Raw genomic sequence first — 26404 nt, 5'->3', positions numbered from 1 at the left:
CCCCCCCCGGTCTGCCGGTCTCCACTGGTGCCACTCAACCGGACCTGCTGTTTGCTGTTACTGCTGCTGCTGCTGCTGCTGCTGCCATCACCGTGGGTACCGTCACACACGCACACAGATCCAGACGGATTACCTCAACACTCCGCGCAGGCACATAGTTAGTTACGGAGTACACTAATTAGATAAATAACCACTGAGGAGGGAGGCGAGGACCAGGAGGCCCCAACTAAGTTTTGCTCGCTCAAAGACGACGGATAGGCTTCTCTGCACTGGTAGCGAAGAGTCTTGCGGAATACGTATGTGACTATGTACCTAACTCCTCCGTCCACCACAGTTTGCATGCATGTATATGTAGGGATTAGGTAGGTAGGTAGGTATAGTTAGTTATGCAGTACATACCAAGTTGTCAAAATGTCCCGCCCGCGGGCGTGGCGTGGGTGTTCCCTGGCCATGGCGACGAAGGAGGATGCGCTCTCTTCTCCTTCCCACTCCTTTTTCCTTCAGCGAGCCCGACCCCACAAGTCAAGTCAGACGCAGACGGACGGATCCTCCTCGAGAAGGGGGAATGCATCCCTGGCCTGACGGCTGACTACACGCCATCTCGCAGGATGGGAGCCGCGGTGCCAATTCACCACCACCACCACCACCACCACCCGCCGCACACGTCGACTAGTACGGATCCGTCGATAGCCAGTTATCACTGCACGTACGCAAAAGTGTCCACTAGGAGGACTAATACCGGATACTGTTTGCACAATATGAGTGTGTAGTGGACGAGGACACCGGCAACCGAAGGCCTGGAAACCTGGCCCCCCATCCCCCCCCCCCCCCTTTTGCTGCTGGCCCCTTTTTGCGCAGTTGGATGGATGCATGGAGCCACCAAAACGCCGAGCACCTTGCTTATTCTGCATGGTTATGCACGCACGTTCCGGATTACATCTGGGATATTATACTACGAGAGACAGGAGTTCATCTCTCTCTCTCTCTCTCTTTTTGTATGTGTGTGGGTGGGTGGGTGTGGGTGCGTTCCCCTTGGCCCCTCTCTGCAGAGAAGGGGGGACGACAAGGCAAAGCGAGCGTCGACTTGCCGTGTGACCTCTCTCTTTTTGCGGCGGAGAGGGAGCTGCCGAGAGATGTGACAGAGGCCCTACCCCCCCTTTTTTTCCCCGGCGCTGGCCTGGGAGAGCGCCGCTTCGATGCAGTGAGGTCTGGCTCGGGTAAGCAACAAAGAGGGAGAACCGTGTCACACACCGGCCAGGATCGAGGAAGGGAGGGAAGAGGGAAAGAGAGGGGGGGGGGGGATGCGTGAGGGCGTCTGCCCTAGTAGCTATGTAGAAGTGTACGGACGCTACGCGCTCTACGGAGCCGCTCCCAGAACGACAGATCACAACATATCCATCTCCAACATGAACAAGCCTATCTATGTTGGACATATACATACATACATACATGCGAACAGAATTAGCCAACCCGACACAGTGGTTCGCGATGGGGTGATCATCGTCGCCTAGCAAGCCCAAAAAGCCGCCTCGCGGTGTGTGTCGACGGGATCCCCTTTCCGGAGTGCCTTAAGGGCATTGCCCCCGCCGAGTGCGTGGAACAACTCCATGGTGTAGAATAGTTGGGGAATAGCTAGTCGGGTCCGTTAATCCGTACCGTCCACAAAGATGCTGGGCTTATTACTACTGGTGCTCATCAGCGTACCGTAGCGTCCGTTCTCTACTCGTATGTATATCGTGCGCTGCGCTACGTTATACACCCGTACACTAACACTACACTACGTACGGGGCTGCAGCGATGATCACCCGTCCAGCCAAACTGCCGGGGAAGGGAAGCGGGTTTGGGAGGGAGAGATCTCCCCGCCCTCATCATCCGCGTTGGGTTATGAATCTGGACGATCACTCAACGACCCTTGTGTGCCGCGGAGAGAATTCCGTACTTTTTAGATTACCACGTATGTACATCCGTATTTCACTCTGTCGAAGCCACCCAACGTTCGTTTAACAGAGAAAAAAAAAAAAGAAAAAAAAAGAGAACAGACAAGATGGAGCGGGAAATAGAAGATGGAGAAACCCAGTGATCTATGTATGCACATACACTCCACCGACGCACACACTACACTAACTAAACCAATAGCATAGCCGCCGCCTTCCCAGGCTGACGAGTCTGTCCTCTCTTCCAAGCTGGCAGGAAAGGAAAGGACGACAAACGACAACGAAACGAAACGAAAAAGAAAAAAAAGGCAAGGGAAGGGGAGGGGTTGGTGGGGATGGGACCGGTGACGAGGTAAGAGAACAGAGAGAAGAGATCCCGGGGGAAGGGGAGGTGGGAGCTTGTCGGGGAGAGGGAGAACTAAACAACTACGTGTAACTCATTGCTTAGCAAACCACTTTAGTAAAACGGCCGGGTCTGCTGGACTGGTTCGGTCACGGCACAGCGCAGGAGAGCACAGGCACAGACACACAGTGAGGCGGATGTTATTTGGCCTAAAAAAAAAAAAAAAAGGGGGGGGGTGAGATGAGCAAAGTGATGGAGGGAGCTGCGTGGCTAGCACGAACCTGTTAGGTACAGTACTGTACAGTACATACTGTCGTGCTGGCGGTGTTTGTTTGGCATGCCTGGCGCTGTGCTGTGTGGAGAGAGGGAGAGAGAGTGTATGTGGACCGGGGAAAAAGGGGGGAGAGGGGGGGCCCTCGGGGAATGACGAAATGGCGAATTGGATATTAACTATGTTTTTCTCGTCATTTTTTTCTTTTTTTTTTTTTTCTTCACACCCGGTCCCGTAAGCGGCAGGGGCAGAGAGGCGGGATGAATGGGATAGGTGAGCGAGTTTCGAGGGCATTACGGGGGCTGTGTCTTTCTAGGCACAGGCAGCCACCGACGTGTACGGATGATGGATCACTGGGTGCTGCTCTCCTGCTCTACTGCTCTACCGCGTACTTCCGTACTCACGTCTTTTACTCTTCCTCGCAGCGCAGTTTCTCGAGAGACCCGAGGCAAGGCACAAAGTTCTCTAGGGTAAGTGATGGAGTCGAAAAAAAAATTCAAGAAATGGTCCATCATTGCATTTTGAACGGTCAGGACATCGGCGAGGGGCTGAGGTACATTCTCGTGGGTATGAGGAGCCCGTTCAGAGCCTGAACCGGCTCCTCTTTCAGGCTGGCGAGGCCGAAGATAAGTCCACAAGCGGACAAAGTAGGACCGAGCAATGGGATACAAGGCAAGAACTGCGGCGATGCCAGCGATGGCACCGCGGACGGCACTCCAAATCTCGAAGAAGGACATGGTTTTGCTTTAGTGTCAGTAACAAAGGCACAGTAGGTCTGTCCTAACTAGAGAACAGAAGAGAAGCGAAGAGCAGACTGGGACCAAGTATATTAAATATGTATTTCATTTCCATAACGGACGACACCTTTTCTGTATGAGACTTCCAGATTGCGAGAGCGTTCGATCTTTGGGTTTGGGTGATATGCGGAAGTGCGTAGGAGAGGACGCCTCGATGATGACGGGGCCGAATGCGGGTCGTGGCACACGGAGCATTTAAGAGATAGCAAATCGTGGATAGGGGTCTCGGTATCTTGGATGATGAACAGGTTCTGCGAGTTGGTCTGAATTGCTGCTCGAAGCATCTAGCATGCTTGCGTATTACAGGCCTCGCGGGGGAAGGGGGGTACTCGACAAGGACGATCCTCAACTCTTCTCCTTTACAACAAGTTCGCGGCACGAAACTGCTGGACGTCGGCTCTCCCTCGTCCTTAACCCCCCCCCGTCTCCTGTTTTATTACTCGTATCCATTATCAAGCATTGCAGATGTGCCAGCAATGGGTGACTCCTGCTCGGCAGGCTCGGGTGACTCCGGGCACTCCGTTATAGATTTAAATGACCAGGCACAGCCCACACGGCCTCCGTTTGCCCGCGAGGGCACATCTGGGAAAACGATCAAGACCCTGCACGGCGTGTCCACGCCAGTATCACCCAGGACAAGGCTGAGCAGCGCTCCGGTTCCGGGGGCCGCGACTTTCGGCCACTCCCGGCTCCCAATGATGGGGAGAGGGTAACCATGTGAAGAGTTTTTTTGAGCGTAGAAGGAATATGCTAGTGTATGGTATGCGGGTTCCTAGAGACCCCTCTGTCAGCTCCCGTCTCCCGACGACTGCTGCCTCTGCTTTTTCATTTTTTTTAAAAAAAAGATAAATAAAGATAGTATGTTCTGTCGAGGAACCCCTATACTCTCCGAGTCCTTGCTGGTTGGCAATATACTCATCGAATGACGAACTGGGACGGCACTCACCAGCCCTTTCGCCCGCTCCTGTTCAGCACCGGGGAGGAGGCGAAAGCTCGGTGACAGCAACACAGGTTGCATAAGCCTGGGCTTCGCGAATGTCCTGATTGATGTGTGTCCGAAATAGAGCTCAAAACAAGGGCAAAGACTTCGACCTCTTGCTGGTCGCCCTCAAACAACGATGTGGCTGGCATGGCGTAGAAAGGAGTAAAAAGGGCCAAGCTAGCGAAGGCAGCTAGTCGACATGTTAAGCAAGCGGTCTTCCCACAAAATCGAGCCACGTCCTTGTACAAGACAAGGGCTAGAACGACGGCGAAGAGGGCCTTGTTGAAGCCAAGACACAGTAATAAGGGGCGAGCAAAACACAGGGCCAAAGCCAGCCTTGGAACAACAGCATGGAGCGAGGAATAGTTATATAGACATTAAGAAGTGTCACCCACAGACATACAAAAGAAACTCGCTCAAGCTCACCCTCCCATATCAACAGAAGCAGCGACGTCCCCGAGAGAGAAAGCGAAAAGGGTTGAGAGAGATAGAGACGAGAGAGAGAGAGAGAGAGAGAGAGATAAGGTAGATAGCCAGGTAAGGATGAAAGCAGGACTCAACAACCCCGGAGACACCGGTAGACGCATGTGGTCATCCTGCCCCAGATTCGCCCACGGCACTCGCCAGGCGTTCCGTCTCGCAGCGCCTACCAACAACCACCGTCATTCAGGAGAGGCAGGATATAATACCGGCATAAACGCCAGTCGAGCGAACGCCACACGCGACTGCTTGGTCTCTAATCTCTCACTCTCTCTTTCTCTCTCTCCCTCACTGTCCCTTCTCGCCCTTGCTCTCCTCTCCCTCTCGCGCGCGCGTAATCCACCACTCTCCTCCGAAGTTGCTGTGCTGTATGCCCAACGCCAAAGATGCAGCATGGAAATATAGAAGCGTACACAAACAACAAGGGCGTCAAAGCAAGGCAAGAAGCATGAAAAGAAGAAAAGAAGAAGACCTTTGGTATAAGAAAAAGACCATTTGACGCCTCTCGAGCCACCCAAATCCCAGTGTAACGCCGTGCTGTCCCCCCGGAAACCGACACTCCGAGAATCCCCCATCTAGTTCACTCCTAGTGGCAATGCGAATTAAACCAGCAGCACCACCCAACCCAGCCGCCCTCTTATTTTTTTTTCTTCGTTTTATTTTCCTTTTTCCCTCCTGACTCCCCTGTCAACTTTCACCGCTCGACAGCGCGGGCAGGCGAGGTTGATGGCACCACTCAGACGTGCGGTGCCCCGCGCCTGTTGAGCCCCTCGAGCAGCTCGTGCGGCGGGATGCGCGCAATGCCACTGCCCCGGTCGATCATGCTGGTCGGCGCCGGTATGTAGCCCTCTCTCTTCTTCCTCACGCGGTCGAGCACCAAGCCCCCGGCCACGATCAGCAGTATCAGCCCGAGCGAGATGGCCAGGCTGATGAGCACGACAAAACCCAGGGGCATGTGGCCGCCGCCCTTGGCGAAGAAGCGGTTGCTCTCCGAGAAGACGCGCGCGATGCTGCCGCCGCGCCCGGACGAGGAGATGGTGAGGGCGAAGGGCGTGAACTTGTCGTTACCCGTGTACAGGACGGCGGAAGCGGAGCCAAAGCCGGCGAGCAGGATGGAGCCCGTTATGAGGAGGGCTTCGTCCTCCTCGACTAGTGGGGACGATTCATGCGAAGAGGTGAGGGAGAAGATCTGCAGGCCGCGAATGTCGCTGCCCGGCTCGAGGGCGGACTGTCCAGCGCGTTGCCAGCTGGAACCGTCGTACTTCATGAGGAAGGCGGAGCCGTCTTGGGTGGAGGTGCCTGCAGCCCATATCTGGTTACCGTCGCTTGTGCCGGCGGTAACGACGGTGACTGGGCCCGGGAGTTGGCCGGCGCTGGGGAAGGCATCCCAGGTCTGGGTGCGGGCGTCGTAGCGGGCGAGGAAAGTGGTGACGGTATTGTTGACGGTGAGCTGGCCGCCAGCTAGGAGGATGTCGTCGGTGGCCCACATCAGGGAGCTGACGTTTCCGTCGAGGTTCCGCCCTGCCTGGTTCCACTGGGAGTTTGTTGTGCTGAAGAAGCACACGCCCGGGCAGTCGAGAGAGCCGGCCGAGGCGAAAGAACCACCAATGTAAACATCCTTGGTGCTCGAGCGCACGGCAATAGCCGAGACCGTGCTGTTTCCGCCCGAGAGCGCCGGAGGCTGCGTGTTGAACGACCGAGTGGCGAGGTTGTACGTGATCAGGCCACTGACGCTATCGCCGTTCACGGTCCCAGCCACGTCGCCTCCGGCAAACAGGATGTCACCCTCCACAGCGAGTGCCGCAAACGTCGAGTTGGGCGAGATCTGGTCGCCCAGACCGGTGACCTTATCCTCGTCAGAGCCGTCAAGAATGACCAGGTTATGGATGGTCGAGCCGTCCGTGGTCGTGGCGGTAAAATGGCCTCCTAGGATGGTCAGGTTCCTGTCGTTACTGGTGTCGAAAACGCCGGTCACAACGCCCTGTCGACGAGCGCCTCCGGACAAAGAACCGTCGCGCTTGGCCAGACCTGCAGACGAGGAGGAGGGCTCTGCGGAAGGTTGGATGTCCACTGGCAGCCGGCCCAAGGTGTCGCTGCCGAGGATTGCTGCGCCGTTAGCGCCCAAACTCGCAGACGCGAGCGTGCCAGAGTAAAGCGACGAGCCATTGACGTTGAGAATAGACGCTGACAGGACGCCTTCCACCAGCTCAACCGGCAAGTCGAGATTCTGCAGCCAATTCTCCTGCGACGGCACCCAAACACCGAAGCCCTTCACCTTCACGGCAGGATTGGTATCGAACGCCAGTAGCTGGTCGAAATCTCCATTCACACTGATGACGACCTCGGGAGTCGAGCTGGTTATGTTCATCGTCAGCCCCACGACGCGCGTAACCCTGCCGCTAACACCGGCGCCAAGGGGCTTCCAGGTGTTCTTGGACGTATCGTAGACGGCAACGTGGTTGAGGCCCTTGACCGAGTTATCCGACGTGCTGGTGAAAGTGCCGCCGACGAAGAGGTTCGATTCGTTGACAAACATGGAGTGAACCACGCCGTTCAGCCCACCGTCGACAGACTGGGCTTTCGTGTCGTCGCCCTTCAAGGAGACGATATTGCGCATGCTGCCGGTGGTGAAGTTCCCTGCGATGTAAGTGGTATCCTTCGCCGTGGCCAACGCGTTGACGGCTGAGCCTGTCGAGAAACTGGCCCCTAGGCGGTTGACGGCGGACTTCATGAACTCGCTCGCGTTGACTGGGGATCCGGGAGCATACTCGTAGAGCCCATTCAAGCCACCTGTGCTGTTAATCAAGGTGAAGCCGATGCGCTGAGCGACAAACGTCATTTGGGCCAGGGACTGGCCCGCCAGGGGGGTCATAGTAACCCGAGGGCGGAAGCTACCGGAGCTCGCGTCGATGAGGCCAAAGTAGATCTGATCATATTTGTCAAAGTTGTTGGTCTGATAGAGGTCGACAGAGATCGGGACGCTCTTGGTCGGATCGGCTGTCATCTGCCCGGTGAGCCTGACCTGGCCGCGCGTGGCGCACGTGTTGTCCTGGAGGCAACCCGGGGTATACAGGTTGACCGAGTAGTGGCCGGACTCTCTAATGTCAGGAGTGAACATCACGGACGCGGAGTCTTCAGTAATGGGTGCAGTGAGCTGGGCCGTCAGATATCCCGCGGTGCTCGAGTAGGATGGCGAGACAGTCCACGGACCAGTCGCGGTGGCTGTGGACTGCGACTGCAGGCCGGCGCAGGAGGGTTCGTTGAAGTCGTTGACAGCATACGAGAAGATGTCGTCGCTGAACAGCTCGATCCCGTTCAGTCCTCCGCCACTACCGTAGAAATCCGAAATATCCAGGCGGAACTCGTTCATGCCAATGACATTAACGAAGTGGAAGTCCTGAAACTTTACGTTCCCGTCATTGCTCAACGGACACTCGCTCGTGCAGCTCGCATTCCGGCGAGTGACCGGGTCGATGTAGGTGAAGTTCATGATGCCGTTAATCGGCATGGCCGTGAATCGCCATGTTTTGGTGCCCCTGCCATCCTGGTGCGTGTTGTATAGTCGCAGCTTAGTCGGCCGGAAGCCGTGTCCGAACTGGGCGTTCCAAAATCCCGGCGTATTGTCCTGCAGCAACCACGTATTCCCCGGCCCGTCTTCGCCGCCCGTCTTGCAGATGATGTTCCTGGGGTCGCTGAACCCTTCCGCCGTGGTCGAGGATCCACTCGTGATGGTCGCGGTCGAGAGGTTGATGATCTGGCCGTCGGGCGTGCTTGGAGCGCTCGCGTTCCCTAACCCTGTAAAGCTTCCTCCGAAAATGATGTTTCCGTTGGACGCCTTCACAATGGATGTCACAGGCCCGTTGAACCCTGCAAAGGGCAGATTGACCAATTTTCCGTCGCTGTTCATGGCCAGGGCGTTAGTCGAGTTGGCGCCGACGAAGCTCCCTCCCAGATAGACCATCTTCTTGTCCTGGTCACAGAGCAGGGCATTGACCTCGCCGGATACCCCGGGGAGAGGGGTTACGGCACCAGTGCTGGGGTCGAACAGGGCGATGGCGTTGGACTGCCTGGCTTGCGCGCCAGGTTCGGGGCCCCTAATGCTGGTGAAGTTGCCTCCCAACACAACAACGGTTCCATTGTTGGCGTCGAGATCGCACATGGCGCGAATACTCGCGTCGGTATAGACGATAGGCACGAAGACGCCATTAGGCGTACGCACGAGGAGCTGTTCGCTGCCATTACTTCGCAATGTTTGCTCGCTCTGTTCCTCGAACTGATACAGGGATATCCCTGAATAGTCGCCCGCTAAGACTACCCGGCCGAGCTGGGAAAGATCGAGGTTCGGGGGAGGAACCGGCGTGAACGAGATTGCGCTTGCTGGCGATACTGCAAACGTAGATAGCGAGATGAGGAGGGAGAACGGTGACAAAAAACTGCGGCGGGCAGCATGGCGCCGCCCAAAGGGTAATCGCATCGCGCCGTGGTTGAAATCTGTGAAGAGTCACCGCGCCTGGACCGACGAGCAATCGAGCTGCTCAATTGAAATGGCCGGTTCCAAGCTGTCAACAAGACGATGCCATAGCTATAGCAGCGCTAAGAAGTCGTCAACAACGACGTTTTGACGTTTTGACGTGGCGGGGAATTTCGTGCTGCAGCAGATGGAGTTCTTGTTGTTGCACCACACCGCTCTGCTCGGCCGAGACACGGGTCGGTTCTAAATTACTCGCAAACACAGATATGGTCGGTCGGTCGACTTGAATGATGAACGTGTAACGAGAGTGATGTAAAAATGTGGTCTGGGGCTCTGCAAGATCGCGGTCGGGAGTAACGGTCGGTAACGAGGTAGAGTGTAACGAGCGTGAAGTTATGTCGAGATTTGTTTGGTTGATTGAGCCTCAAAGACTTGAGGATCGCAGGTTGGGCCTTCGTCGGACGAGTTACGCAAAGCTCGAGGGAATGGTGCCTGGCACAGTGCTGTTCTGCTGATGACAGCGGAGATTGAGCGGAGCACGCTTAGCCTTGGAAATCCTGCTGCTATGGTGCTGATTGGCTGGCGGAACCGGAGCCTTTCCACAAAAGGATAAGCCAAGTTCCAAAAGGTAGGAGGACGTTATGGGCACGAACAGTCCCGTACCTGGCAATTTGAAGCTGAGACGCGCCAAACTTGCAGCTTCTGCGATTGAAACGATTGTTAGCAACTGTTAACAACCAATATGCCACCATAACATCTCCTATACACTAGGAGTGATGGTTTGAGGTCGTTCCGTAGCAGCATGGGGTAGGCTGGATGCGGGCTAATATTGGGTGCGTAGCGCAATGACGACAGGTCATGGCCGGTCCGAGCTGATAGCTGTAAAAAGTAATAAAAATAAAAGTAAAAATTAAAAAAATAAAAAAAAAAATAAAAGGGAACAGGGAACGGGTCCTCTTGCGGAACTGGATCTATGCACGTACGCACTTCGTGTTCACCGTAGCTGTTTTCCGGAAGACAGCTTCCACGGCCGCCTTGGCGTTCGATATTGCTGTTCGAGATTGCTCACCCAACCACACCACTGTCAAGTTCCCTTGGAAGCAGGTTGCCGCGTTGTGCCGTCCAAAACCGCACGTTGCGCAATCGGAAGGCTGGCTTCGAAATTTGCTGTGGTCGATTGGATCGAGATCTAGCAAAACGAGTGCGCTGCAGAAACGGGTACCGACAGGTGACGCGAGAGGCTGAGCAAAAAGTCGAATGTAGTATGTGTGAATGTGAACAGGGAATTCCTGGATCTACCAGTCTTCCGTCAGAGGTTCTGTTTTGATAGGTTGGTGATCAGGGGCACGCACTGTTTCGGTTTTGTCGAATCGGAACACCAACGAGCGGCTCTGCGAACGCGATGCACCAGGAAGGAAGGAGAAACAAGAAATAAAAAAAAGAGGGAAATGAATGTAGTGGTTGGAACACTGAGTGCCTCAGGGCGCAGATTCCTGGCCAGGTGCACGCAGGATAGGGTAAGGAGCGAAAACAAGTTGGTGAATCGGCAGGCTGCAAAAGAGTGTTGTTTTCTTGGGAGTTATACCGCTGCCGGCAGAATTTCGTCTCGTTCGTCGCCTTGGAAAGAGGGAGAAAGAGTGTCGACGAGAAACAAAAGGCAGCGAGAGGGGAAGCGCTGTTCTGGCCCACCGCTTGTTGGATTCAGGGGCTGTTCATCGATTCATGGCGCAGTTCGGGACGAGATTCCATTGGGTTATCATGCATCTCGACAGGGGACAAGCAGCCCCTTGCAGCATTGAGACGAGCTTCTCTCCACCACCACTCGCAAGGCGGCTGCCAAAACAAGAGGAATCTGAGCACAAAGCACCCGACGCTTAAGAGCAAGCCAAGAATAATATAACTACTGCAGTATGTAAGGTAGTCAATTGGCATGGGTTCCACTCTTCGTTCGTTTGTCGACACTGGTCTCGGGAGGTGATGATCTTTAAATGGGTAGTGTAATCCGTATATCAGGGCATACAAGTAAGACAACCCGGCAACAGAAAGGCAGGGGGGAGCACCTTGAACCGAGGAGTGGAGCATCTCACAACCCCATCACTATATGTCTCTCAAATGATACCGCGTTGTCCTCGTTTATAATTCCCCCCATCAATCGCTCGCGATGATTGTTACGCAGTCGATACTCTGCTTATCATGGCCCGTGGCGTTCCCGCAACTCCGAAGGCGATCACACAGCAACTGTCGTGCATTGACCCCGGTACCCGGAAGGGTGATGACGGTCCTTGCTCTCGCGCGCATCAGACGAAACAACCCAAAGATGCCCGCTGTCACTGGGTATGGGTAGTTACATTACAGATTACACTAGACCCAGATGATCGCATCCTCTGCGCTGGGATCGTCTTCAAGGAACAGCGTAATCCTGCAAGGTATGGTGGAGTGGGCCGAAACAATGCGCAATTGTCTTGCGGCTTAGCTGTCAAGCGAAACGAGAGATGGGGCCTCGTATCGTGCAGGGGCCCCTTCCCTAACTTTTCCGGACATGTTTCGCCGTGTAATCAAGACGTGTAATCAAGACGAAAAAAAAAAAGAAGATTCGTTCTCGCAGGAGAGGTGGGTATCGTAACCAACCGTGTTCGTCTTAATTCATTCATTCATTCATTCATAACTTGCCGTCTCCCCCCTCTCGCCCCTTGTTCGACCGATCCAGTGCCTTCATCCGCTTCTTGTACGCCATCGGGGTCTCCGGTTCCGGGCCCTTGACGGGCGCGCCGATACCAAACAGGCCGCGGCCCCGCCTCTCCGCCGCCGCGGCCCCCCACAGGCCCCTCCTCTTCCTCTTGGCGGCGGCCTCGGCCTCGCGGTACCGGGCCTCCATCTGGTGGCCGCCGAACTCGGCGCCCGTCTTGCCCTCGTAGGCGACGGCGAGCCCGCGGCGGAGCATCTCGAGGCCGACGTCGCGGCGCGGGAAGAAGAAGGGCGGCCGGCGCACGTAGACGGTGGCGACGACGCGCTCGTACTGGTCGCGCCGGTAGACGCGGGCGCGCACGCGGCGGTTCAGCACGTAGCTCTCGAGGAAGGCCTGCGCCTCGGCGGCGAAGGGCTGCGCCGGGCGGCCGAAGTGCGCGCCCTCGGGGGCGTCGATGCCGGCTATGCGAATGGGGATCTAGGCGAGGCGACGGGGCCCCCCGTTGTGGTCAGCGAGAGGAGGGGGAGGGAGGGACGACGGAGTTTTTTAGTTTTTTTTTTTCTTGCTCACGGTTTGTCCTTTGAGCTGTTTCCTGTCCTTGGGAACGCGCCGCAGCCAGCCCCAGCCGGCGAGGCGGCCGCCGGGAGTGTGGAACAGGTGAAAGCCGTCGCCGTCTCCGACACTGGTGACTTGGCCCAAGAGGCTACGGCGGCGGAAGAAGCTCGGGGCGATGTGGTCGGCGGTGGGGATGCGGCGCAGGTACGACTGGTAAAATCGAAAGGCACCCAGCGTGAGGGCTGCGGCGGCCACGGGGGCGATCCAGTTCTGAGGGACGCCGAGATGGTCCCGGACGCTGTCGGCCCAAGAGCCGTCATCTTTCGGCCCGGACGGCGGAGGGGATGCCTCGGGTCGGTCGTTTGCCGTCATCTGCAGCGAGCTTTTTCTGCTCGACTCGGGTTTGGGGGCGCCGTCTTCATCCTTGCTGCCCGGCGAGGACGTAAACAGACGCCATGGCATGGTTGTGGTTCGACCGCCAGGTTGGGCTTGGTAGGCGGTCTACAGGTAAGTTTGGCGGTTGCAGTCGGCATACCCATGTGGGCTGATTCAAATGTTACAACCGCTCTGGCGGCCGGGGTTTCGGGGCTTTGTTGGGGCGCCTTTCGCGGACTGGGGACGTGCGGATACCTGTAGCGCACGGGCCTACGTCAGCCTGTACGGATTACAACGGATTACAAGTAACTAGTGTAGTTGATGCCCAGGTTGCAGTGCCGCAGAACGTCGGTGCGCTCATCAACCCCACACACCACTCAGTTAAGGTGCTGGGGCAACAGCACGGCCCCTGCTCCGTACTTTCAGGTGTGGTAATATACCTATCCGAGTAAACAAAGCTTTGCTCCCAAATACAGAGCTCTACCTAAGCAACGATCAAGACGTTGGATTGTTCATGCTTCGAGCAGGTTTTTCTCTCACTAACAACGCGGCTTCAAGCCTCGGCGTGAGCTCAAGAAACAAGCGGCTCCGGGGATGACAGGTGAAAACGTCCAAGCAGTGACTTTAGGTACTCTCTCCTGGCAAGCGATCTACAGTATATACAAGCACCTCAATCATCCGGCTGAAGAATTACCTGTCATTTAATTTTCTAAATCTCTCCACTTCTCAACTTATACCCGACAGGCAGATTATTTTAGACACATCTAGGCGCAGCCAACATTTTTGCTGTCTTGTTCTAATCTCGCCCCAACGTCTCACCTTCAAGCTAGTAGTTAGTCGACTACGACGATAGGCAACGTCATTTGGGGGGGGGGGGGGGGGGGCAACCGGGTTCGGAAGCGAGTGGTCGCGACGGTGGCTCTGAGAAAGGAGGTACGGCTGAGGAAGAAAATGTCTGAGCCTTCGCTCCCTCCTTCAACAACCCTCGACGGCGACACCTCGCTTGGTCCTCGCGCTTCATCTCAAGAAGCGATGGCTCTGGAACTTCCAGATGTCTCCAGGCACCGGAGGCCTAAAGGATGGGCTCGCGGCAGTCCGACAACGGCCTCTCCCTCCGGACGTCCAGCATCTTAGACAGCCACAGCTGCCGTCGTCGTTCCTCCGTCTGGCGTGTCCCATCTTGAAGAGGGCTCCTAGCGAGCCTCTCGCCCTCTAGCCATCGGCATTTCCGCGTGGCTCTCAGTAACTTGGGCACGAGGGAGGTAATGCACCTTCCACTAACAAACATGTCCTTTCCCTTCGCGGAAAGAAAATCAACAGATGGAACGGCATGATTCAGCAACGACAGCAACAACAAATATTGATTGAACAGTGTCGTCAACAATATCAATGTCCAGTCTCTGTCTCCATCCGCGCGGCAACGATAGAAGGCAGCTTCAGGGCGCGGTGCTTGGGGTCAATTCTTACCTCTTCCATAACCTCGTCCAAGCGACCCAACTGCTCCCCAAGCCACTCCTCTCCGAGCAAAGTAGCGACAATGTCGTCTGAGTCGCAAGGCGGTGATCCATTCGTGACACCCGACTGCCCATCATCCTGCAGCGCGGCGTCCAGATCAAGACCATTCTTCCCCTTCCCCTTCTCCTTCTCCTCCTCTTCTTGAACAGCCTCCAGCGGCTCGCCCTTGATCAGCGCGAGGTGCTCCTTGAGCACCTTGAGCTGCTCCTTGACGACGCCGAGCCGGAAGCTGGTCCCCTCCTGGGCCTTGATGCATGTGCGGCACTTGGCCCGGACGCGGATCGTGTCGTACCCGTGCGACCACCTGACGCTGCATCCCGTGTCGGTCTCGCCACGGTCGAAGGACGCCTCGGTTTCGCATGGCCGGGTGATGCCCAGCCAGGCATGATGGGCGCAGCCGAAGACGAGGCGACGGTGGAAGCACATGGCTGCGGTAGGCGGATGGATGGCTCCGGTGACTCGGTTGTTTTGTTGCCTTGCTTGCTGCTAGTCAGTGAGTCCCTCCCATGGTTTAAATACACACTTGAGAGGGTTGCGATGGTCGTCTAATTCAAATCTGTTCTCTTCTGTCTCAACAGTGGCATTGTTCTGGACATTGCTAGAAACCCAATACAAGGTGCTTCCTTTGTTTGGGGCGGTGCGTTCTCGGCTTCCCAGGTCTGCCACTGGCTGTTCCTCTGCAACTCTGTTTTCAGCAGAGACTTGAGAGAAACCGTCTTGCAGCGCAGCTTCTCGTGACCGGCAAAATCGGGGAGTCGACAGATCTACGAAGAAAGGGTAGGCAAAAAGTTTCTTGTCTTGCTTGCCCAGTGAAGCAAGCAATGTCGAACCCAGCCCCAGCAAGCAAGTCTGTTTCCTGATTTCAGGGGGCGGCTAGCCGCCGGTTGTTCATCAGCGCCTGTCTTTCCCCTCACGTAACAGCTCTCCTTGCCATCATATCCTGGCCATCACGCCACTGTGAAGAACTTCGTCAAAGTCTCTCGCCCAGACCAGCTTGCTGTCCGTTTTTGCTTCTGCTACATGCGGTACCTCGCCGCCCACCCTCCTCAGCGTGTTCAGCAGCTTGCTCTCCGCATCGTCCGCCATGATGACCCCAAGATCCGCTTCCATCAGGCAAGCCAGGTCCGTCGTGGAGTCTCCAAAGTACACCACCTTCTCGTCGGCCAACCTCTGCCTCAGCGACTCCATCACCCGCAACTTATCTCCCGCCGTGACGAGCGGCTCCCCGCCGAGCTCCTTGGGGCCCTCAACCTGCCCGCTAGGGAACCGGATCTCGTTCGCCACCACCCTCTCGATCCTCTCGCCCCCCCGACCCCGAGAGCACCCGGCCTCCACGACCCCCCTGATGAACTCCCTGGACCAGTTGACGCTCACAACCGCCAAATCCCACCCGTCTTTGCCCTGCTGCTCCAGGAACTCCCCGACGCCTTTCCTCAGCCTCACCGCCCCTTCTCTCTTCTCCTCCAGCGACCCATCTGCTCGGGAAGAAGAGGAGGATGAACCATCACTATCACCACCATCACCACCATCACCACCGTCACCACCGCCACTCTCGGGACCCGACAAAGAAGACGTCGTCGTCGTCGTCGTCGTCGTCGCCGCCGCCGCCGCCAGCCGCACGGCCTCCCTGCCGAGCTCCTCGAGGGCGGCCGCGTCCAGGCCGGCAAAGAACCCGGCGCGGCTGACGCGCGTGACCGACGCGCGCTCCAGCTCGCGCGCGCTCTCGAGGAAGGCGAGCTCCTGGCGCAACGCGGTGCGCCGCTCTTCGGCCTTCGCCGCCGCCGAGTAGCCTGCGACGTGGGCCCGGTGCGCGGCGACGTAGTCGCGCACGATCTGGTCCCAGAGCGCCCGCTGCTTCTGCTTCTGCTGCTGCTGCTGCTGCTGCTGCTGCTGCTGCTGCTGCTGCTGCGCGGCGACGGCCGTCTGGTCCTGTACCCCCGCGACCGTGCAGGAGGAGGTTGCGTCGATGGCCAGGGCAACGAGCGAGGCGAGGGTGTCGTGTTGAGTTATTGTGCCGTCAAAGTCCAGCAGGAGGAGGCGCCGGAGAGCCATTGTTGGATTTCTATCGTTATCTTTGTTGGTTCAATATTTTTTTTTTTTTCCTTTATTTCTCGGGGATAGCGGTTGGGTTTGGTATGATGTCAATACGGGGTGACGATGGGCGAGGAGCCGCTGTTCATGTTAAGTAAAGGCACATTTTGCACGTAGACGGAAGGCGACGTGTTGAAGGAAAACCAGGTTTTGCCTTTTGTTTGAGGAAATACGCTTGCGGGTACAGTACATAACGGAGCAGTTACTGCCACTGAGGTAAGGGAGGTACTACATTCATACATTGGCCCGTGAGAGAGAGTTACAAGCCTGAACCCCACAATCTATATGTTTCGGAACAGAAAACAGGCCGATACTCCCCATACGATTAAGCAAGTCACGAGACATCAAGCCCTGGGCCAGTGACCCGGGACCATCACATTAATCCATACAGATTACAACACCTTATCACATTCGGTCATTGCCCTGTATTTTGCAAAGGGTATCATGCAAGTTTGGCATTCCTGGGACCCTCCTGTAACCACGAAACAAGCCGATATCAGGTACCACCCCAATGAATGAACGCCACGCCGTCCCGTCCCGAAGCTTCTAGTAGTTAGACTCTCAAGAGATAGATAAAAGCAAAGACAATCACAAAACATCCTCCATCTTGATATCCTCCTCGTCCTCATCATCGGAGGGTACATCAGCCTTTGGTACCGCCGCATCATCCGCCGGCTTCGGTAACGAGGCGAGGATGCCCTCATACTCTGGCTTGAGCGACCAGTGATTGGCAAAAGTACCAGACCGGTGCAGCACGGCAACCTTGTCGAGAGTCTCGCGCAAATAGGCCTCGGGCTGTGGGATTCTTCCGCGGAAGGCCTTGATGGACCAGTATTTGTGCTCCGAGAAGCACTTGGCGATGGCATCCAGGAGCTGGTTCTCCGGCCAACGGGTCGCCTTGTTCTCCATCTTTTTCGCCTTGGTCGGTTTCTCGCGAGTTTTCTGCACTGCGTGTTAGGCACTCTCGACACCAAAAAGAAGGGAGATGGCCACGTACGAGAAAAGATTCCCACTCGTTGGGATTGGTAGTATCTCCGGCGGGAAAGCCCTTCAGCATAGTCACCGTCTTCTGAGGCTTCTGGGCGGCTTCGGCGCGAATGGAGAGGAACCTATCGGCCTCGGCGTTCCGTACCGGGGTGCAGACGACCTCGTGCTTGATCTTCCCTGCGATCCTAGTTTTCTCTGGCGCTCTCGATTAGCACACCTACTATACAGTCTGGAGAGGGCAGAGAGCCACCAACTTGGAATAGGCCTGCGCGAGTAGGCGCCCTTCTTCCCCCGTTCGGCGGGCGGCTCCATCTGCCTTTGGTGCTTTCGCAAAAGATGGGCAGGAATTCCTTGCGCCAGCGCACTGGCCCTTTCCTTGTTCTTCGCAGCATAGCTAGGCAGGTCCTGCTCGGTGAAGACAAAGGTGTTGTTGACATCGTGGTTCGTTACTTCCATGTTGTACTCCTTGGGCACTTCGGCATGCGCTGGCAAGTCCGGCTTGAGGCGCATTTGCAATCTCTAGAGACAGAGGCACGCGTCAGCCACCGGTGGCAATGACCCTCGACAGCAGCGAACATGCTGACCGTTTTGCCATTCTCGTCGATCCATTGGCGGATTGTCCCAATCTCAATCTCCTCATCCTCGTCGAGCTTCGACCAGGCCTCCCAGACGTAGTTTGGTAGGCGTGTGAGATACATGCGACTATAGGCATCTGCGTCGGGCAGCTTGTCGTAGAATTCCAGATCGGGCGTCTCGTCGACTTCGTCCACGAAGGATGAGCCCGCTTCGGGGTCCGGTTTGATCTGAGGCTCCGCCATGTTTGCGACGTGGGATGGCGTGGCGACAAAATGAATTATTCGAGGCCAAGATCCGCTGTTTGCCGGCGTCGTTGAGGAAGAAGTGCAGCTCCGTGGAACAGAGCAACTGCGCTGGGGTTGATGATGTGAAATGAACGATGCAGCTTTCCCATGTGAGGTCAGCAACCATGCCTCATGCAAGCAAGTGGGCCCGATGCCTCCAAGTCTTGGCACCGCCCTCGCACTTGCATAGCTTTGTCATCATGACCCTTACATTCTATCAACGGTCAAGGAAGGAACGCGTTTCAGGCTCGGAGGTCCATATATCAAGATGTGATTCGGCCCTCAGAGCCTACGGAGCAACTTCCTCGAGAGAATGCACACCTTCCCTTCCTGCCTCTCTAAGTCTTGGGTCCGCTTGCTCCAATTTGGTTGAAAGAGAGACATTTTGCCTGATGATTGGCAGAATCAGGCGCGCTTGTCAAACCAGACGCGAGCCTTGGCACGTGCACAATTGCGGGCGAGCCACCCGATCTTTCCACGGACCCGTACTTTGGATTCCGCACACGAATGAAATCCCCGCCACAACACGAATCGTCATCCCTTGCGACTTTTCAAATTCACATCACACGCCTTGCGCCGTCTGCAGTCTCGCTATTCGCGTCGCGGGCAGCAATATTCAATTTGACGAGATCCAGTTCTCTTTGGCTATTAAGATGACGTCCGCAGAGGATCGAGAAATGATGGAACGGATCAGCCGTTTGGCTGGTCAAATTAATCGCCACAAGAATCAGCAGGCAGGCGTTGGTCCTGCGCGGCACGCTCGAACGCACCATCGTATGTCGACCGACCGACCGAGTCTTGGATGCACCGGCACTGACGCGCTTCGAGACGGTGGCTATTCGAGCGGCTGGCGCTCCGGCGGGTTTCCCCATCGCGGCGGTCATTCGAGCGCCCGAATGCCCGTTTACCGCAACAGGACCCTTATTCTGAACAACGGGACCCAGCAGAGCCGGTCTGGCGATCCTGACTCGGGCGCGACGTCAGACGCATCCAGCTCTTCCTGGGTCACCAAGAACGACCGTCACCTGCAGCTGATCAATTCAAATGTCTACAAGAAGGATGCGCAGGCCCGGGCGGCTGCCATGGAGCAGACGCGGCGCCAGAAGCTTGCCAATAGGGATAAGCAAGAGCGCGCTAAACTGATCAGCCATCTCAATCGCATGGCAAATAGCGGAGGATTTGGGGCAGCTAACCAACAGGCCGTCGGCGATAACAAGTACGAGATTGCCGTTCAGGGCGTCCGGTTCGTCGTCGCCAAGAACGGCAGCAAGCTCGTCAGAGTTCCTGGTACGCCGCGACCACCCGAGGGGCTCTTTCGGCATGCTCACACTGGTCCAGGTGACGGAAACTCGGCAAAGGCGACCCCGAAAATGGCAGTGGTCGGAGGTGTCAAGTTCTACCGAAGCAAGAACGGCAATCTGTATCGTCACGGCGTAGTCAAGGCGCAGCGGTATGTTTCCTGGCATCTCCGGGCCGGGCAACTGACCCCAGCAATCTCTGGCAGGCAATCCGGCGCGGTGAAGAAGGTCAACGTGCCTTGCAAACAGTTTTCCATGACGGGTAACATCCAACACTTCCTCGACCGACGCCCCGAGCGACACCCTCCCGACCGGGCTTCGGTAAGTGACCCGAGACTCACTAACCGAGACACAGGCTCCTGCACCCTCGGCCCACGATGCCGCTATGTCCACGACCCGCACAAGGTTGCCATTTGCAAGGACTTCCTGCAGCAGGGTGAATGTCCCAGCGGCGACAACTGCGATCTCTCGCATGAACCTACTCCCGAGCGCACCCCGACTTGCCTGCATTTTGCCCGGGATAATTGCACCAAACCTGACTGCAAGTATGCTCACGTAAAAGTTTCACCAGCTGCTCCAGTGTGCAGGGACTTTGGCTTCTACGGTTACTGCCAAAAAGGCGCCGGCTGCTCGGATCGCCACGTCTTCGAGTGTCCCGACTTCAGCAACACGGGTGTCTGTAAGATCAAGGGCTGTAAGCTGCCGCATCGGGAGAGGGCAAGCGTCCTGCGGAGGGGCGCCAGCAGCCGGGATCAGTCCGGCATGGAAGACGAGGAGATGGAAGATCTCTCCAGCGACGACGATGGCGAGTCGATCGACGAAGACGACGTCGATTCGGATGAGGTGGACGAGTTCATTAGCCAAGACGAAAACGGGGGTCTTGACTTTGCGGCGCAAAAGGACTACATCGAGCTATGATGTTTTGTCCCGCTGCCCGCTCCTTGACCATCCTTTCGTTGCATTGTCTTGCGCCCTCCGTTTCCCTGATACCCTTTTGAGTTCCGGTGTTCTGGGAGGATGAAGAAGAAGAAGAAGAAGAAGAAAAAGAAAAAGAGAAGAAAATAATAATAATAATAAAAAAAGAGAGAATGAGGGAGAGAAAGAGGAAGGGAGGAGAGAGAAGAAACGAGATGGTGATGGGAGGAAAAGCCCATCCGAGCTCCTTTGAGCTTCAAGCACAACTGTTCAGAATAGATGAGGGCTTGTTCCTAGCCTTATCCATAGATGTCACGAAACGTGTGATTGAGGATGATTGGATCCTGCACGACACAAGTCTACGCAATACACTAGTGGGCCCAACCCATTAGCTCGTTCCCCGTCCTCCGAAGAAACGGAATTGCTTTGCCGCCGGGAAGCTCTCGCTCCCCGCCGAGCGGATCGGCAGCTGCGGAGAGCGGGCCAAGAATCTGGGGAATGTCAAACCAGAACTCCACACAGCGCCGGAGAAGAAGGACTAGTCACACGACGACCGCGTGGGAGCGCGTCGGCGTCGCCCGGGGATATAAAAAGAGGTCGACCCAATTCGGGAACGGTTTTCCATTGGGGGGTCATGAGGAATCCACAGCACTCAGGTGTCCCAGTTCCTGATTTCATTCGTAAGCTCTTGCTCCTTCGTTATTATCTTTGCGTTCAATTCAACCACGAAACAATCAGTGCTGAGTATTGTCAGTCAGGAAGGGCTGGTGTGGTGTAATTCTTCTGCATACAAACTATGTAGTACTCGCCTCCGTTCGTCGTGGGCATCGCAGATGCATACATGGATGCATGTGTCATCGGCACAATGTTCATTGCAGATAAGTTTACATACGTCGAGCATAGAGGTGGTCTAGAACGTCCCGGAAAAGCCAGAGAGCGTATACGCAAGGCCACGTAGAGGAGTGGTAGCACAGCTGTGACCGATTGACTTGCCTGATAGTCAACCGAGCAAAGCTGCCACGGATGTCTGGCGCGTGTAACGGGTCCTAGAAGTGAGCAGATACACTGCTTGTAAGCTTCACTTACCCCACAACGCTTCCATGTCTAACCCTTATTCTCCCCCTTTCCCTCTTGGCACTTCTGGGACCGGGGGGAAAAAGAACCAAAAAGAGAAGGGGGGAGGGTAGGAGGGAAAGGGGGGGTTCACCTCACACCTAGCCTCGTGTACGTCGGCCATTAGTTGGTGGATGTACGTCCCGTAGTGTAGGATATAACAAAACTCCCCGAATGTGCGGTGCTTCTCCGGGGAGGCTTCCCCGCCCCGCCCGGAAGGTGGGCTTCCCGGCATCCTGGGGTTGGCCACTCTACCGTCACTTTCCCCGAGCTTGCACGCCGGTTCCTCATGCAGGAGCTGACAGATCAGGTGCAATACACCACACCCATGCACGACTTCAACGGTCAAGCATGGGGGGGCCAGAACCTCGGTTGTACAGTATATGTGTGCGCCCATCCTCAACGGACAACCCGCGTCGTCCGGCCCCTGTCCCGGACCGTTTCCCTTGGTGATCATCGTCGCTTCTGCTTCTGCTTCTGCTTCTGCAATAGATATCCATGAGAATATACTTGCCTCCAACTCCTAAGAGCCCCGAGAGAGCGCGGCAAGTGGAAGAAGCAAGATCCCCTTCCACCTAACACCGGCAAGATGGGTGAGATGCCAACTCCGAACGGCTCCAACGAGAGGCTTGGCGACGAGTTCACCATCAAAGACGTCGCCGTCGAGAACATGAGGCCCCTCAGGGTGATCGTCGTCGGGGCCGGCTTCTCCGGGATTCTGGCGGCCATCAGAATACCAGAGAGATTGAGGAACGTGGAGCTGGTCGTGTACGAGAAGAGCGAGCGCGTTGGCGGAGTCTGGTATGTCTTCTCCACTCAAGGTGTATGTGTCTGGTTGACCATATGACTGACTGCGCTGTGTGTGTGTGTGTGTGTGTGTGTGCAGGTGGCTGAACAAATATCCTGGTACGAACGGATCTGCAACAGTTGAGCAATCTTCAATCTTCAATCTTCAGTCTGAACACCCTTACTAACCCCCTCTTCAAGGAGTTGCCTGCGACATCCCATGTAAGTGTGCCCGTCCCCGCCCGAAGCCGTCACGTTGAACGAGGCTGACCAGAAGAACATGAAGCACACTCTTACCAGTACTCGTTCGCACCCAACCCCAACTGGAGCAACCTGTATGCCCCGGGGAGCGAGATCCAACAGTATCTCGAGGACGTGGCCGAGAGATTCGGCGCAATGAGGTTCATCAAGACACGCCACCAAGTCGAGCACTGTGCGTGGGACGATGTCTCTAAGAAATGGTGAGCTTTCTTCTTTCCGTCTGGCTCTCGGTGGTCGAAGAGCACACTCACCTGACGGGTTACCAAGGAACGTCAGAGTGACCAACCTCGCCACCGGGGAGGCGATCGAGGACTCAGCAAACGTCCTCGTCACTGCTCGGGGGCAGCTCAACGACATGTCGTGGCCCGACATCCCCGGCCTCGGCACGTTCCAAGGCAAGCTCATGCATTCGGGGGACTGGGACACGAGGTGAGTACCCTCTCGTTTTTCCTCTTCCGGCGGTTGGGTTGGGTTTGTCGGGGGAGGGGAGCCTTGAACTGACCGTCGTGCCAGCTACGACTTCCGCAACAAGCGGATCGGTATCATCGGCAACGGCTCGAGCGCCATCCAGATCATCCCGAGCCTGCAAAAGGTCGAGGGCGCCCAGCTGACCTGCTTCATGCGTTCCCCCACCTGGATCTCGTCCGCTTTCGGGGACCAAGGCATGATCGAGCTGGGAATGGATCCCGCCAACACAGCCTGTACGGGAAAAAAAAAATCCCCCTTTAATCCAACCCGCCCCCCCCCTCCCCCCCCCCCCCCCCCCCCCCCCCCCCCCCTTTTTTTTTTTTTTTTCCTTTTTCCCCCCCCCCCCCCACCGGCTCCTTGCTGATGAGAATCCCCGGGGGTCCGTAGTCTCGCCCGAACAACGCCAACAGCTGGCGACCGACCCGGCGGCGCTGTTCAAGCTCCGCAAGGTCTTCGAGAGCGGCGGCAACCTCATCCACGACAGCACCATCCGCGGCACCGCCATGCAGAAGGAGTGCCGGGCCGCCTTCCACCGGGCCATGCACGACAAGCTGTCCTCGCGGCCGGACCTCCTGGCCCTGCTCATCCCCAAGACGTTCGCCCCGGGCTGCCGCCGCCTGACGCCGGGCAAGGGCTTCCTCGAGTCGCTGCTCGAGCCCAACGTGAAGGTGGTGAGCGACCCGATCGGCGAGATCACGCCCGCGGGCGTCACGACGGCTTCGGCAAGCAGCAGCAGCAGCAGCAGCGGCGGCGGCGCCGAGACGCACCAGCTCGACGTGCTGATCTGCGCGACGGGGTACCGCGTCTCGTCGCCGCCGCCGTTCGCGGTGCTGGGGCGCGGGGGCCTGCCGCTGGCGGAGCGGTGGGCGGGGCGGGCCGAGTCGTACCTGTCGGTGGCCGTGGACGGGTTCCCCAACATGCTCATCATGTTCGGCCCCAACTCGGCCATCGGGTTCGGCAGCCTGACGCGCATCCTCGAGGCCGAGGCCGACTACATCCTGGCCGTGCTCCGCAAGCTGCAGCGCGAGGACTACGCCTCGGCCGAGCCGCGCCCGGAGCGCGTGCGCGACTTCATGGAGTACGTCGACGCCTACTTCCGCGACACCGTCTACATGGACGACTGCCGCAGCTGGTACCGGCGCGGCGACAAGGTGGTCGGCCTCTGGCCCGGCTCCACCCTCCACGCGCTCGAGGCCCTCCGCGCGCCCCGGTGGGAGGACTGGGTGTACGAGCCCGTCGACGACGCCGGCCGGAGGAACGGGCTGAGGTGGCTGGGCAACGGGAGGAGCGTCACCCAGGTCGAGGGCGACCCGTCCTGGTACATCAACCCGGACGAGGTCCAAGTGCCGCTCGAGGGGCGGCCCGAGGAGAATGCGAGATTCAAGGCTAGGCCGTGGTGCTACTAGGGGTGTGCTGGGTTTCGGTGTGTGTGTGCACGTGTCCGATGAGTCGTCTGTGTATGTACCGGTCATGATGTCGTCTGCCAAAAAAAAAAAAAAAAAATAAAAAAAATGCTGGCACGTTGGCATGACATCTGTTTGCAATCAAGAGCGCTCTTTCTTTCTTCCTTTCTTGATTCTGTTCTTCTTCCTTCGTCTTAAGTGTGCCAGAGATCATATGTGCTGTTTGTTGTATATTGGTCAGGGGACTAGCTTGCGTCCATTCGTTGTTTCTGGTCTAGACATGCTTTCCCAAGACCTTTCCTCTCAGGCGCCCACCTTGAACGTCCTTCCGCTCGCTGTCTTGCGCTCCTTCTCCTCGTTGTCTGGCCTGGCCCTGCGGAGAACTGTGGAACGGCGTTAGTTCCGGCGGGTCGCCATAAGCTGTAGGATGCTCACCTTGGAGGAAGTCGGCCGTCCGCCGTCTCATGCGGGAGTGAATATATGCCTGCTTCGATTAGGTCCTGCCTCGTCCAGCCGTCCAACCAAAAGGAGGGGAGCGTACCTTGGACGCCTTGATGTGATAGTGGAAATAGTCGCGGAAGGTCTGGATGTGCGAGATGACTTCGGGCATCCGCTGAGGCGTGAGGTGTCGGGGGAAGAGGACTGGCACTGTTAATACCCCGACCGCAAACACTGCACCGCACGAGCTGACATACCAAACGTAACGTAGCCGATCTCGCCGGTTCCAGTGTTCTTGACGCCCGGCACGCCCTGGAGCTCGAGCGGCGGGTCGTTGCGGAACAGCACCTGGGGCGCGTTCTGGATGGCCCGCCGGCGGGCGTCGACGAACTCCTGGATGAACACCTTGCCAAACACGCGGTCGGTCTCTTCCCTGAAGATGGTGCTAAAGATGACTGTGACGCGGTCGTGGCTCGCCTTGACGTAGATGGCCTCCTCCTCGCGGTAGTGAATCGCCTTGACCTCGCCGCCTTCGCGTACTCCCTGGGGCGCCTCCTCCGAGGAGAACTTGGCGGCTTCCTGCTTCAGCTGGTAGTGCTCTTGGTACGCCTGCTCAAACGGAGCGGCCATGGCATTGCGCTTGAGAAGCGCGATCTTCTTGACCAACTCGTCTCGTGCCTCTGCAAACCCCCCACTCTCAGTTAAAAGTGCACGGGGTGCGCTGGGATGGGGAGCCGACTAACCCTGCTCGGCCGGCAAATTCTCCAGGTCGACGAGGATGGAGAAGTCAAAGCCCGGTTCCGGCGGGACAACATAGGGCCCGTACTCGCGGTTGAGCACCTCTTCGGCGCCGTAACGCAGCAGGTCTTGGAAGCAACGGATCTGGATCGAAACCAGGATCTTGGTCTTTGACTCGGGGGTGGATATGTGGAAGATGACGCCGTCAAAATCGGAGACGGTCTGGTCGATGGACACGGGCGGCGCTCTGGTAGCAATAGGCAGAAGAGGGTTAGAGATTAGAGGCCAGAGGTCTGAGGGGCAGTCGTCGGCGCGGTGCAGCAGGAACGGAACGCACTCACCCGGAGAAGCGCTCCGTGAGCACCGACTGTATCAGCACGTTCTGGTAGTCGAGCAACAGCATCTTGAGTGGTCGCTCGATTCAATGGCTTTGCCCGCGGGATGTCGTCGAACAGTCGGCGTGATGGGCGGTGGTGGTTGTCGGCGAGCTGTGGTGGGGCCGCAACCAGGAGAGAGGGACGAGGGACGGGGAGCTGACGTTGCGGTAGCAGCCCGGAGAAGGAAAAGCACAGCCCAAGCCGGGGCCCAAGTTTGTTCGTCACGCAGTGAATAACCCTTGCCCCTGGGACCTGCCCCG

The 26404-nt window shown here is 57.0% G+C and overlaps 7 protein-coding genes across 7 annotated transcripts; 2 read left to right on the top strand and 5 right to left on the bottom strand.

Annotated features, from left to right (window-relative positions):
• Positions 1-5543: 5543 nt before the first annotated feature.
• P884DRAFT_301500 (cortical protein marker for cell polarity-domain-containing protein) lies at positions 5544-9281 on the bottom strand (the record flags this gene model as incomplete). The annotated part of the gene is made up of 1 exon (XM_069444860.1): positions 5544-9281. The coding sequence occupies one exon, from the start codon at positions 9279-9281 to the stop codon at positions 5544-5546; it is 3738 nt and encodes a 1245-aa protein (XP_069295597.1).
• Positions 9282-11937: 2656 nt separating this feature from the next.
• On the bottom strand, positions 11938-14835 carry P884DRAFT_279217 (uncharacterized protein; the record flags this gene model as incomplete). The annotated part of the gene is made up of 6 exons (XM_069443280.1): positions 11938-12441; positions 12535-13007; positions 13657-13658; positions 13783-13892; positions 14317-14411; positions 14514-14835. The coding sequence occupies 6 exons, from the start codon at positions 14833-14835 to the stop codon at positions 11938-11940; spliced, it is 1506 nt and encodes a 501-aa protein (XP_069295596.1).
• Positions 14836-14948: 113 nt separating this feature from the next.
• On the bottom strand, positions 14949-16784 carry P884DRAFT_293568 (haloacid dehalogenase-like hydrolase-domain-containing protein). Its single transcript, XM_069444228.1, has one exon. It carries the CDS (start codon positions 16459-16461, stop codon positions 15343-15345), a length of 1119 nt encoding a protein of 372 aa, XP_069295595.1. The 5' UTR covers positions 16462-16784; the 3' UTR covers positions 14949-15342.
• A 53-nt stretch (positions 16785-16837) lies between these two features.
• P884DRAFT_262158 (transcription initiation factor IIF, beta subunit-domain-containing protein) lies at positions 16838-18640 on the bottom strand. Its single transcript, XM_069441634.1, has 5 exons — positions 18559-18640; positions 18072-18448; positions 17742-18006; positions 17498-17682; positions 16838-17442 (listed from the first exon to the last, which is right to left on the bottom strand). Exons 2-5 carry the CDS (start codon positions 18303-18305, stop codon positions 17089-17091), a joined length of 1038 nt encoding a protein of 345 aa, XP_069295594.1. The 5' UTR covers positions 18306-18448; positions 18559-18640; the 3' UTR covers positions 16838-17088.
• Positions 18473-20997, top strand: P884DRAFT_286481 (uncharacterized protein; the record flags this gene model as incomplete). Its single annotated transcript, XM_069443834.1, has 4 exons — positions 18473-18485; positions 19014-19121; positions 19176-19634; positions 19686-20997. The coding sequence occupies 4 exons, from the start codon at positions 18473-18475 to the stop codon at positions 20561-20563; spliced, it is 1458 nt and encodes a 485-aa protein (XP_069295593.1). The 3' UTR covers positions 20564-20997.
• A 1046-nt stretch (positions 20998-22043) lies between these two features.
• Positions 22044-24673, top strand: P884DRAFT_247440 (uncharacterized protein). Its single transcript, XM_069440505.1, has 7 exons — positions 22044-22474; positions 22560-22579; positions 22661-22681; positions 22746-22920; positions 22988-23149; positions 23234-23421; positions 23576-24673. Exons 1-7 carry the CDS (start codon positions 22263-22265, stop codon positions 24592-24594), a joined length of 1797 nt encoding a protein of 598 aa, XP_069295592.1. The 5' UTR covers positions 22044-22262; the 3' UTR covers positions 24595-24673.
• A 15-nt stretch (positions 24674-24688) lies between these two features.
• Positions 24689-26313, bottom strand: P884DRAFT_293564 (Arp2/3 complex, 34 kd subunit p34-Arc-domain-containing protein). The gene is made up of 6 exons (XM_069444227.1): positions 26109-26313; positions 25773-26014; positions 25287-25709; positions 25133-25233; positions 25027-25075; positions 24689-24974 (listed from the first exon to the last, which is right to left on the bottom strand). The coding sequence occupies exons 1-6, from the start codon at positions 26168-26170 to the stop codon at positions 24895-24897; spliced, it is 957 nt and encodes a 318-aa protein (XP_069295591.1). The 5' UTR covers positions 26171-26313; the 3' UTR covers positions 24689-24894.
• Positions 26314-26404: the final 91 nt, after the last annotated feature.

This window comes from Thermothelomyces heterothallicus (assembly GCF_042370625.1).
Source record: "Thermothelomyces heterothallicus CBS 202.75 unplaced genomic scaffold P884_scaffold_20, whole genome shotgun sequence".
Lineage (NCBI taxonomy): Eukaryota > Fungi > Ascomycota > Sordariomycetes > Sordariales > Chaetomiaceae > Thermothelomyces > Thermothelomyces heterothallicus.
This window is presented reverse-complemented; position numbering and strand designations above follow the sequence as displayed.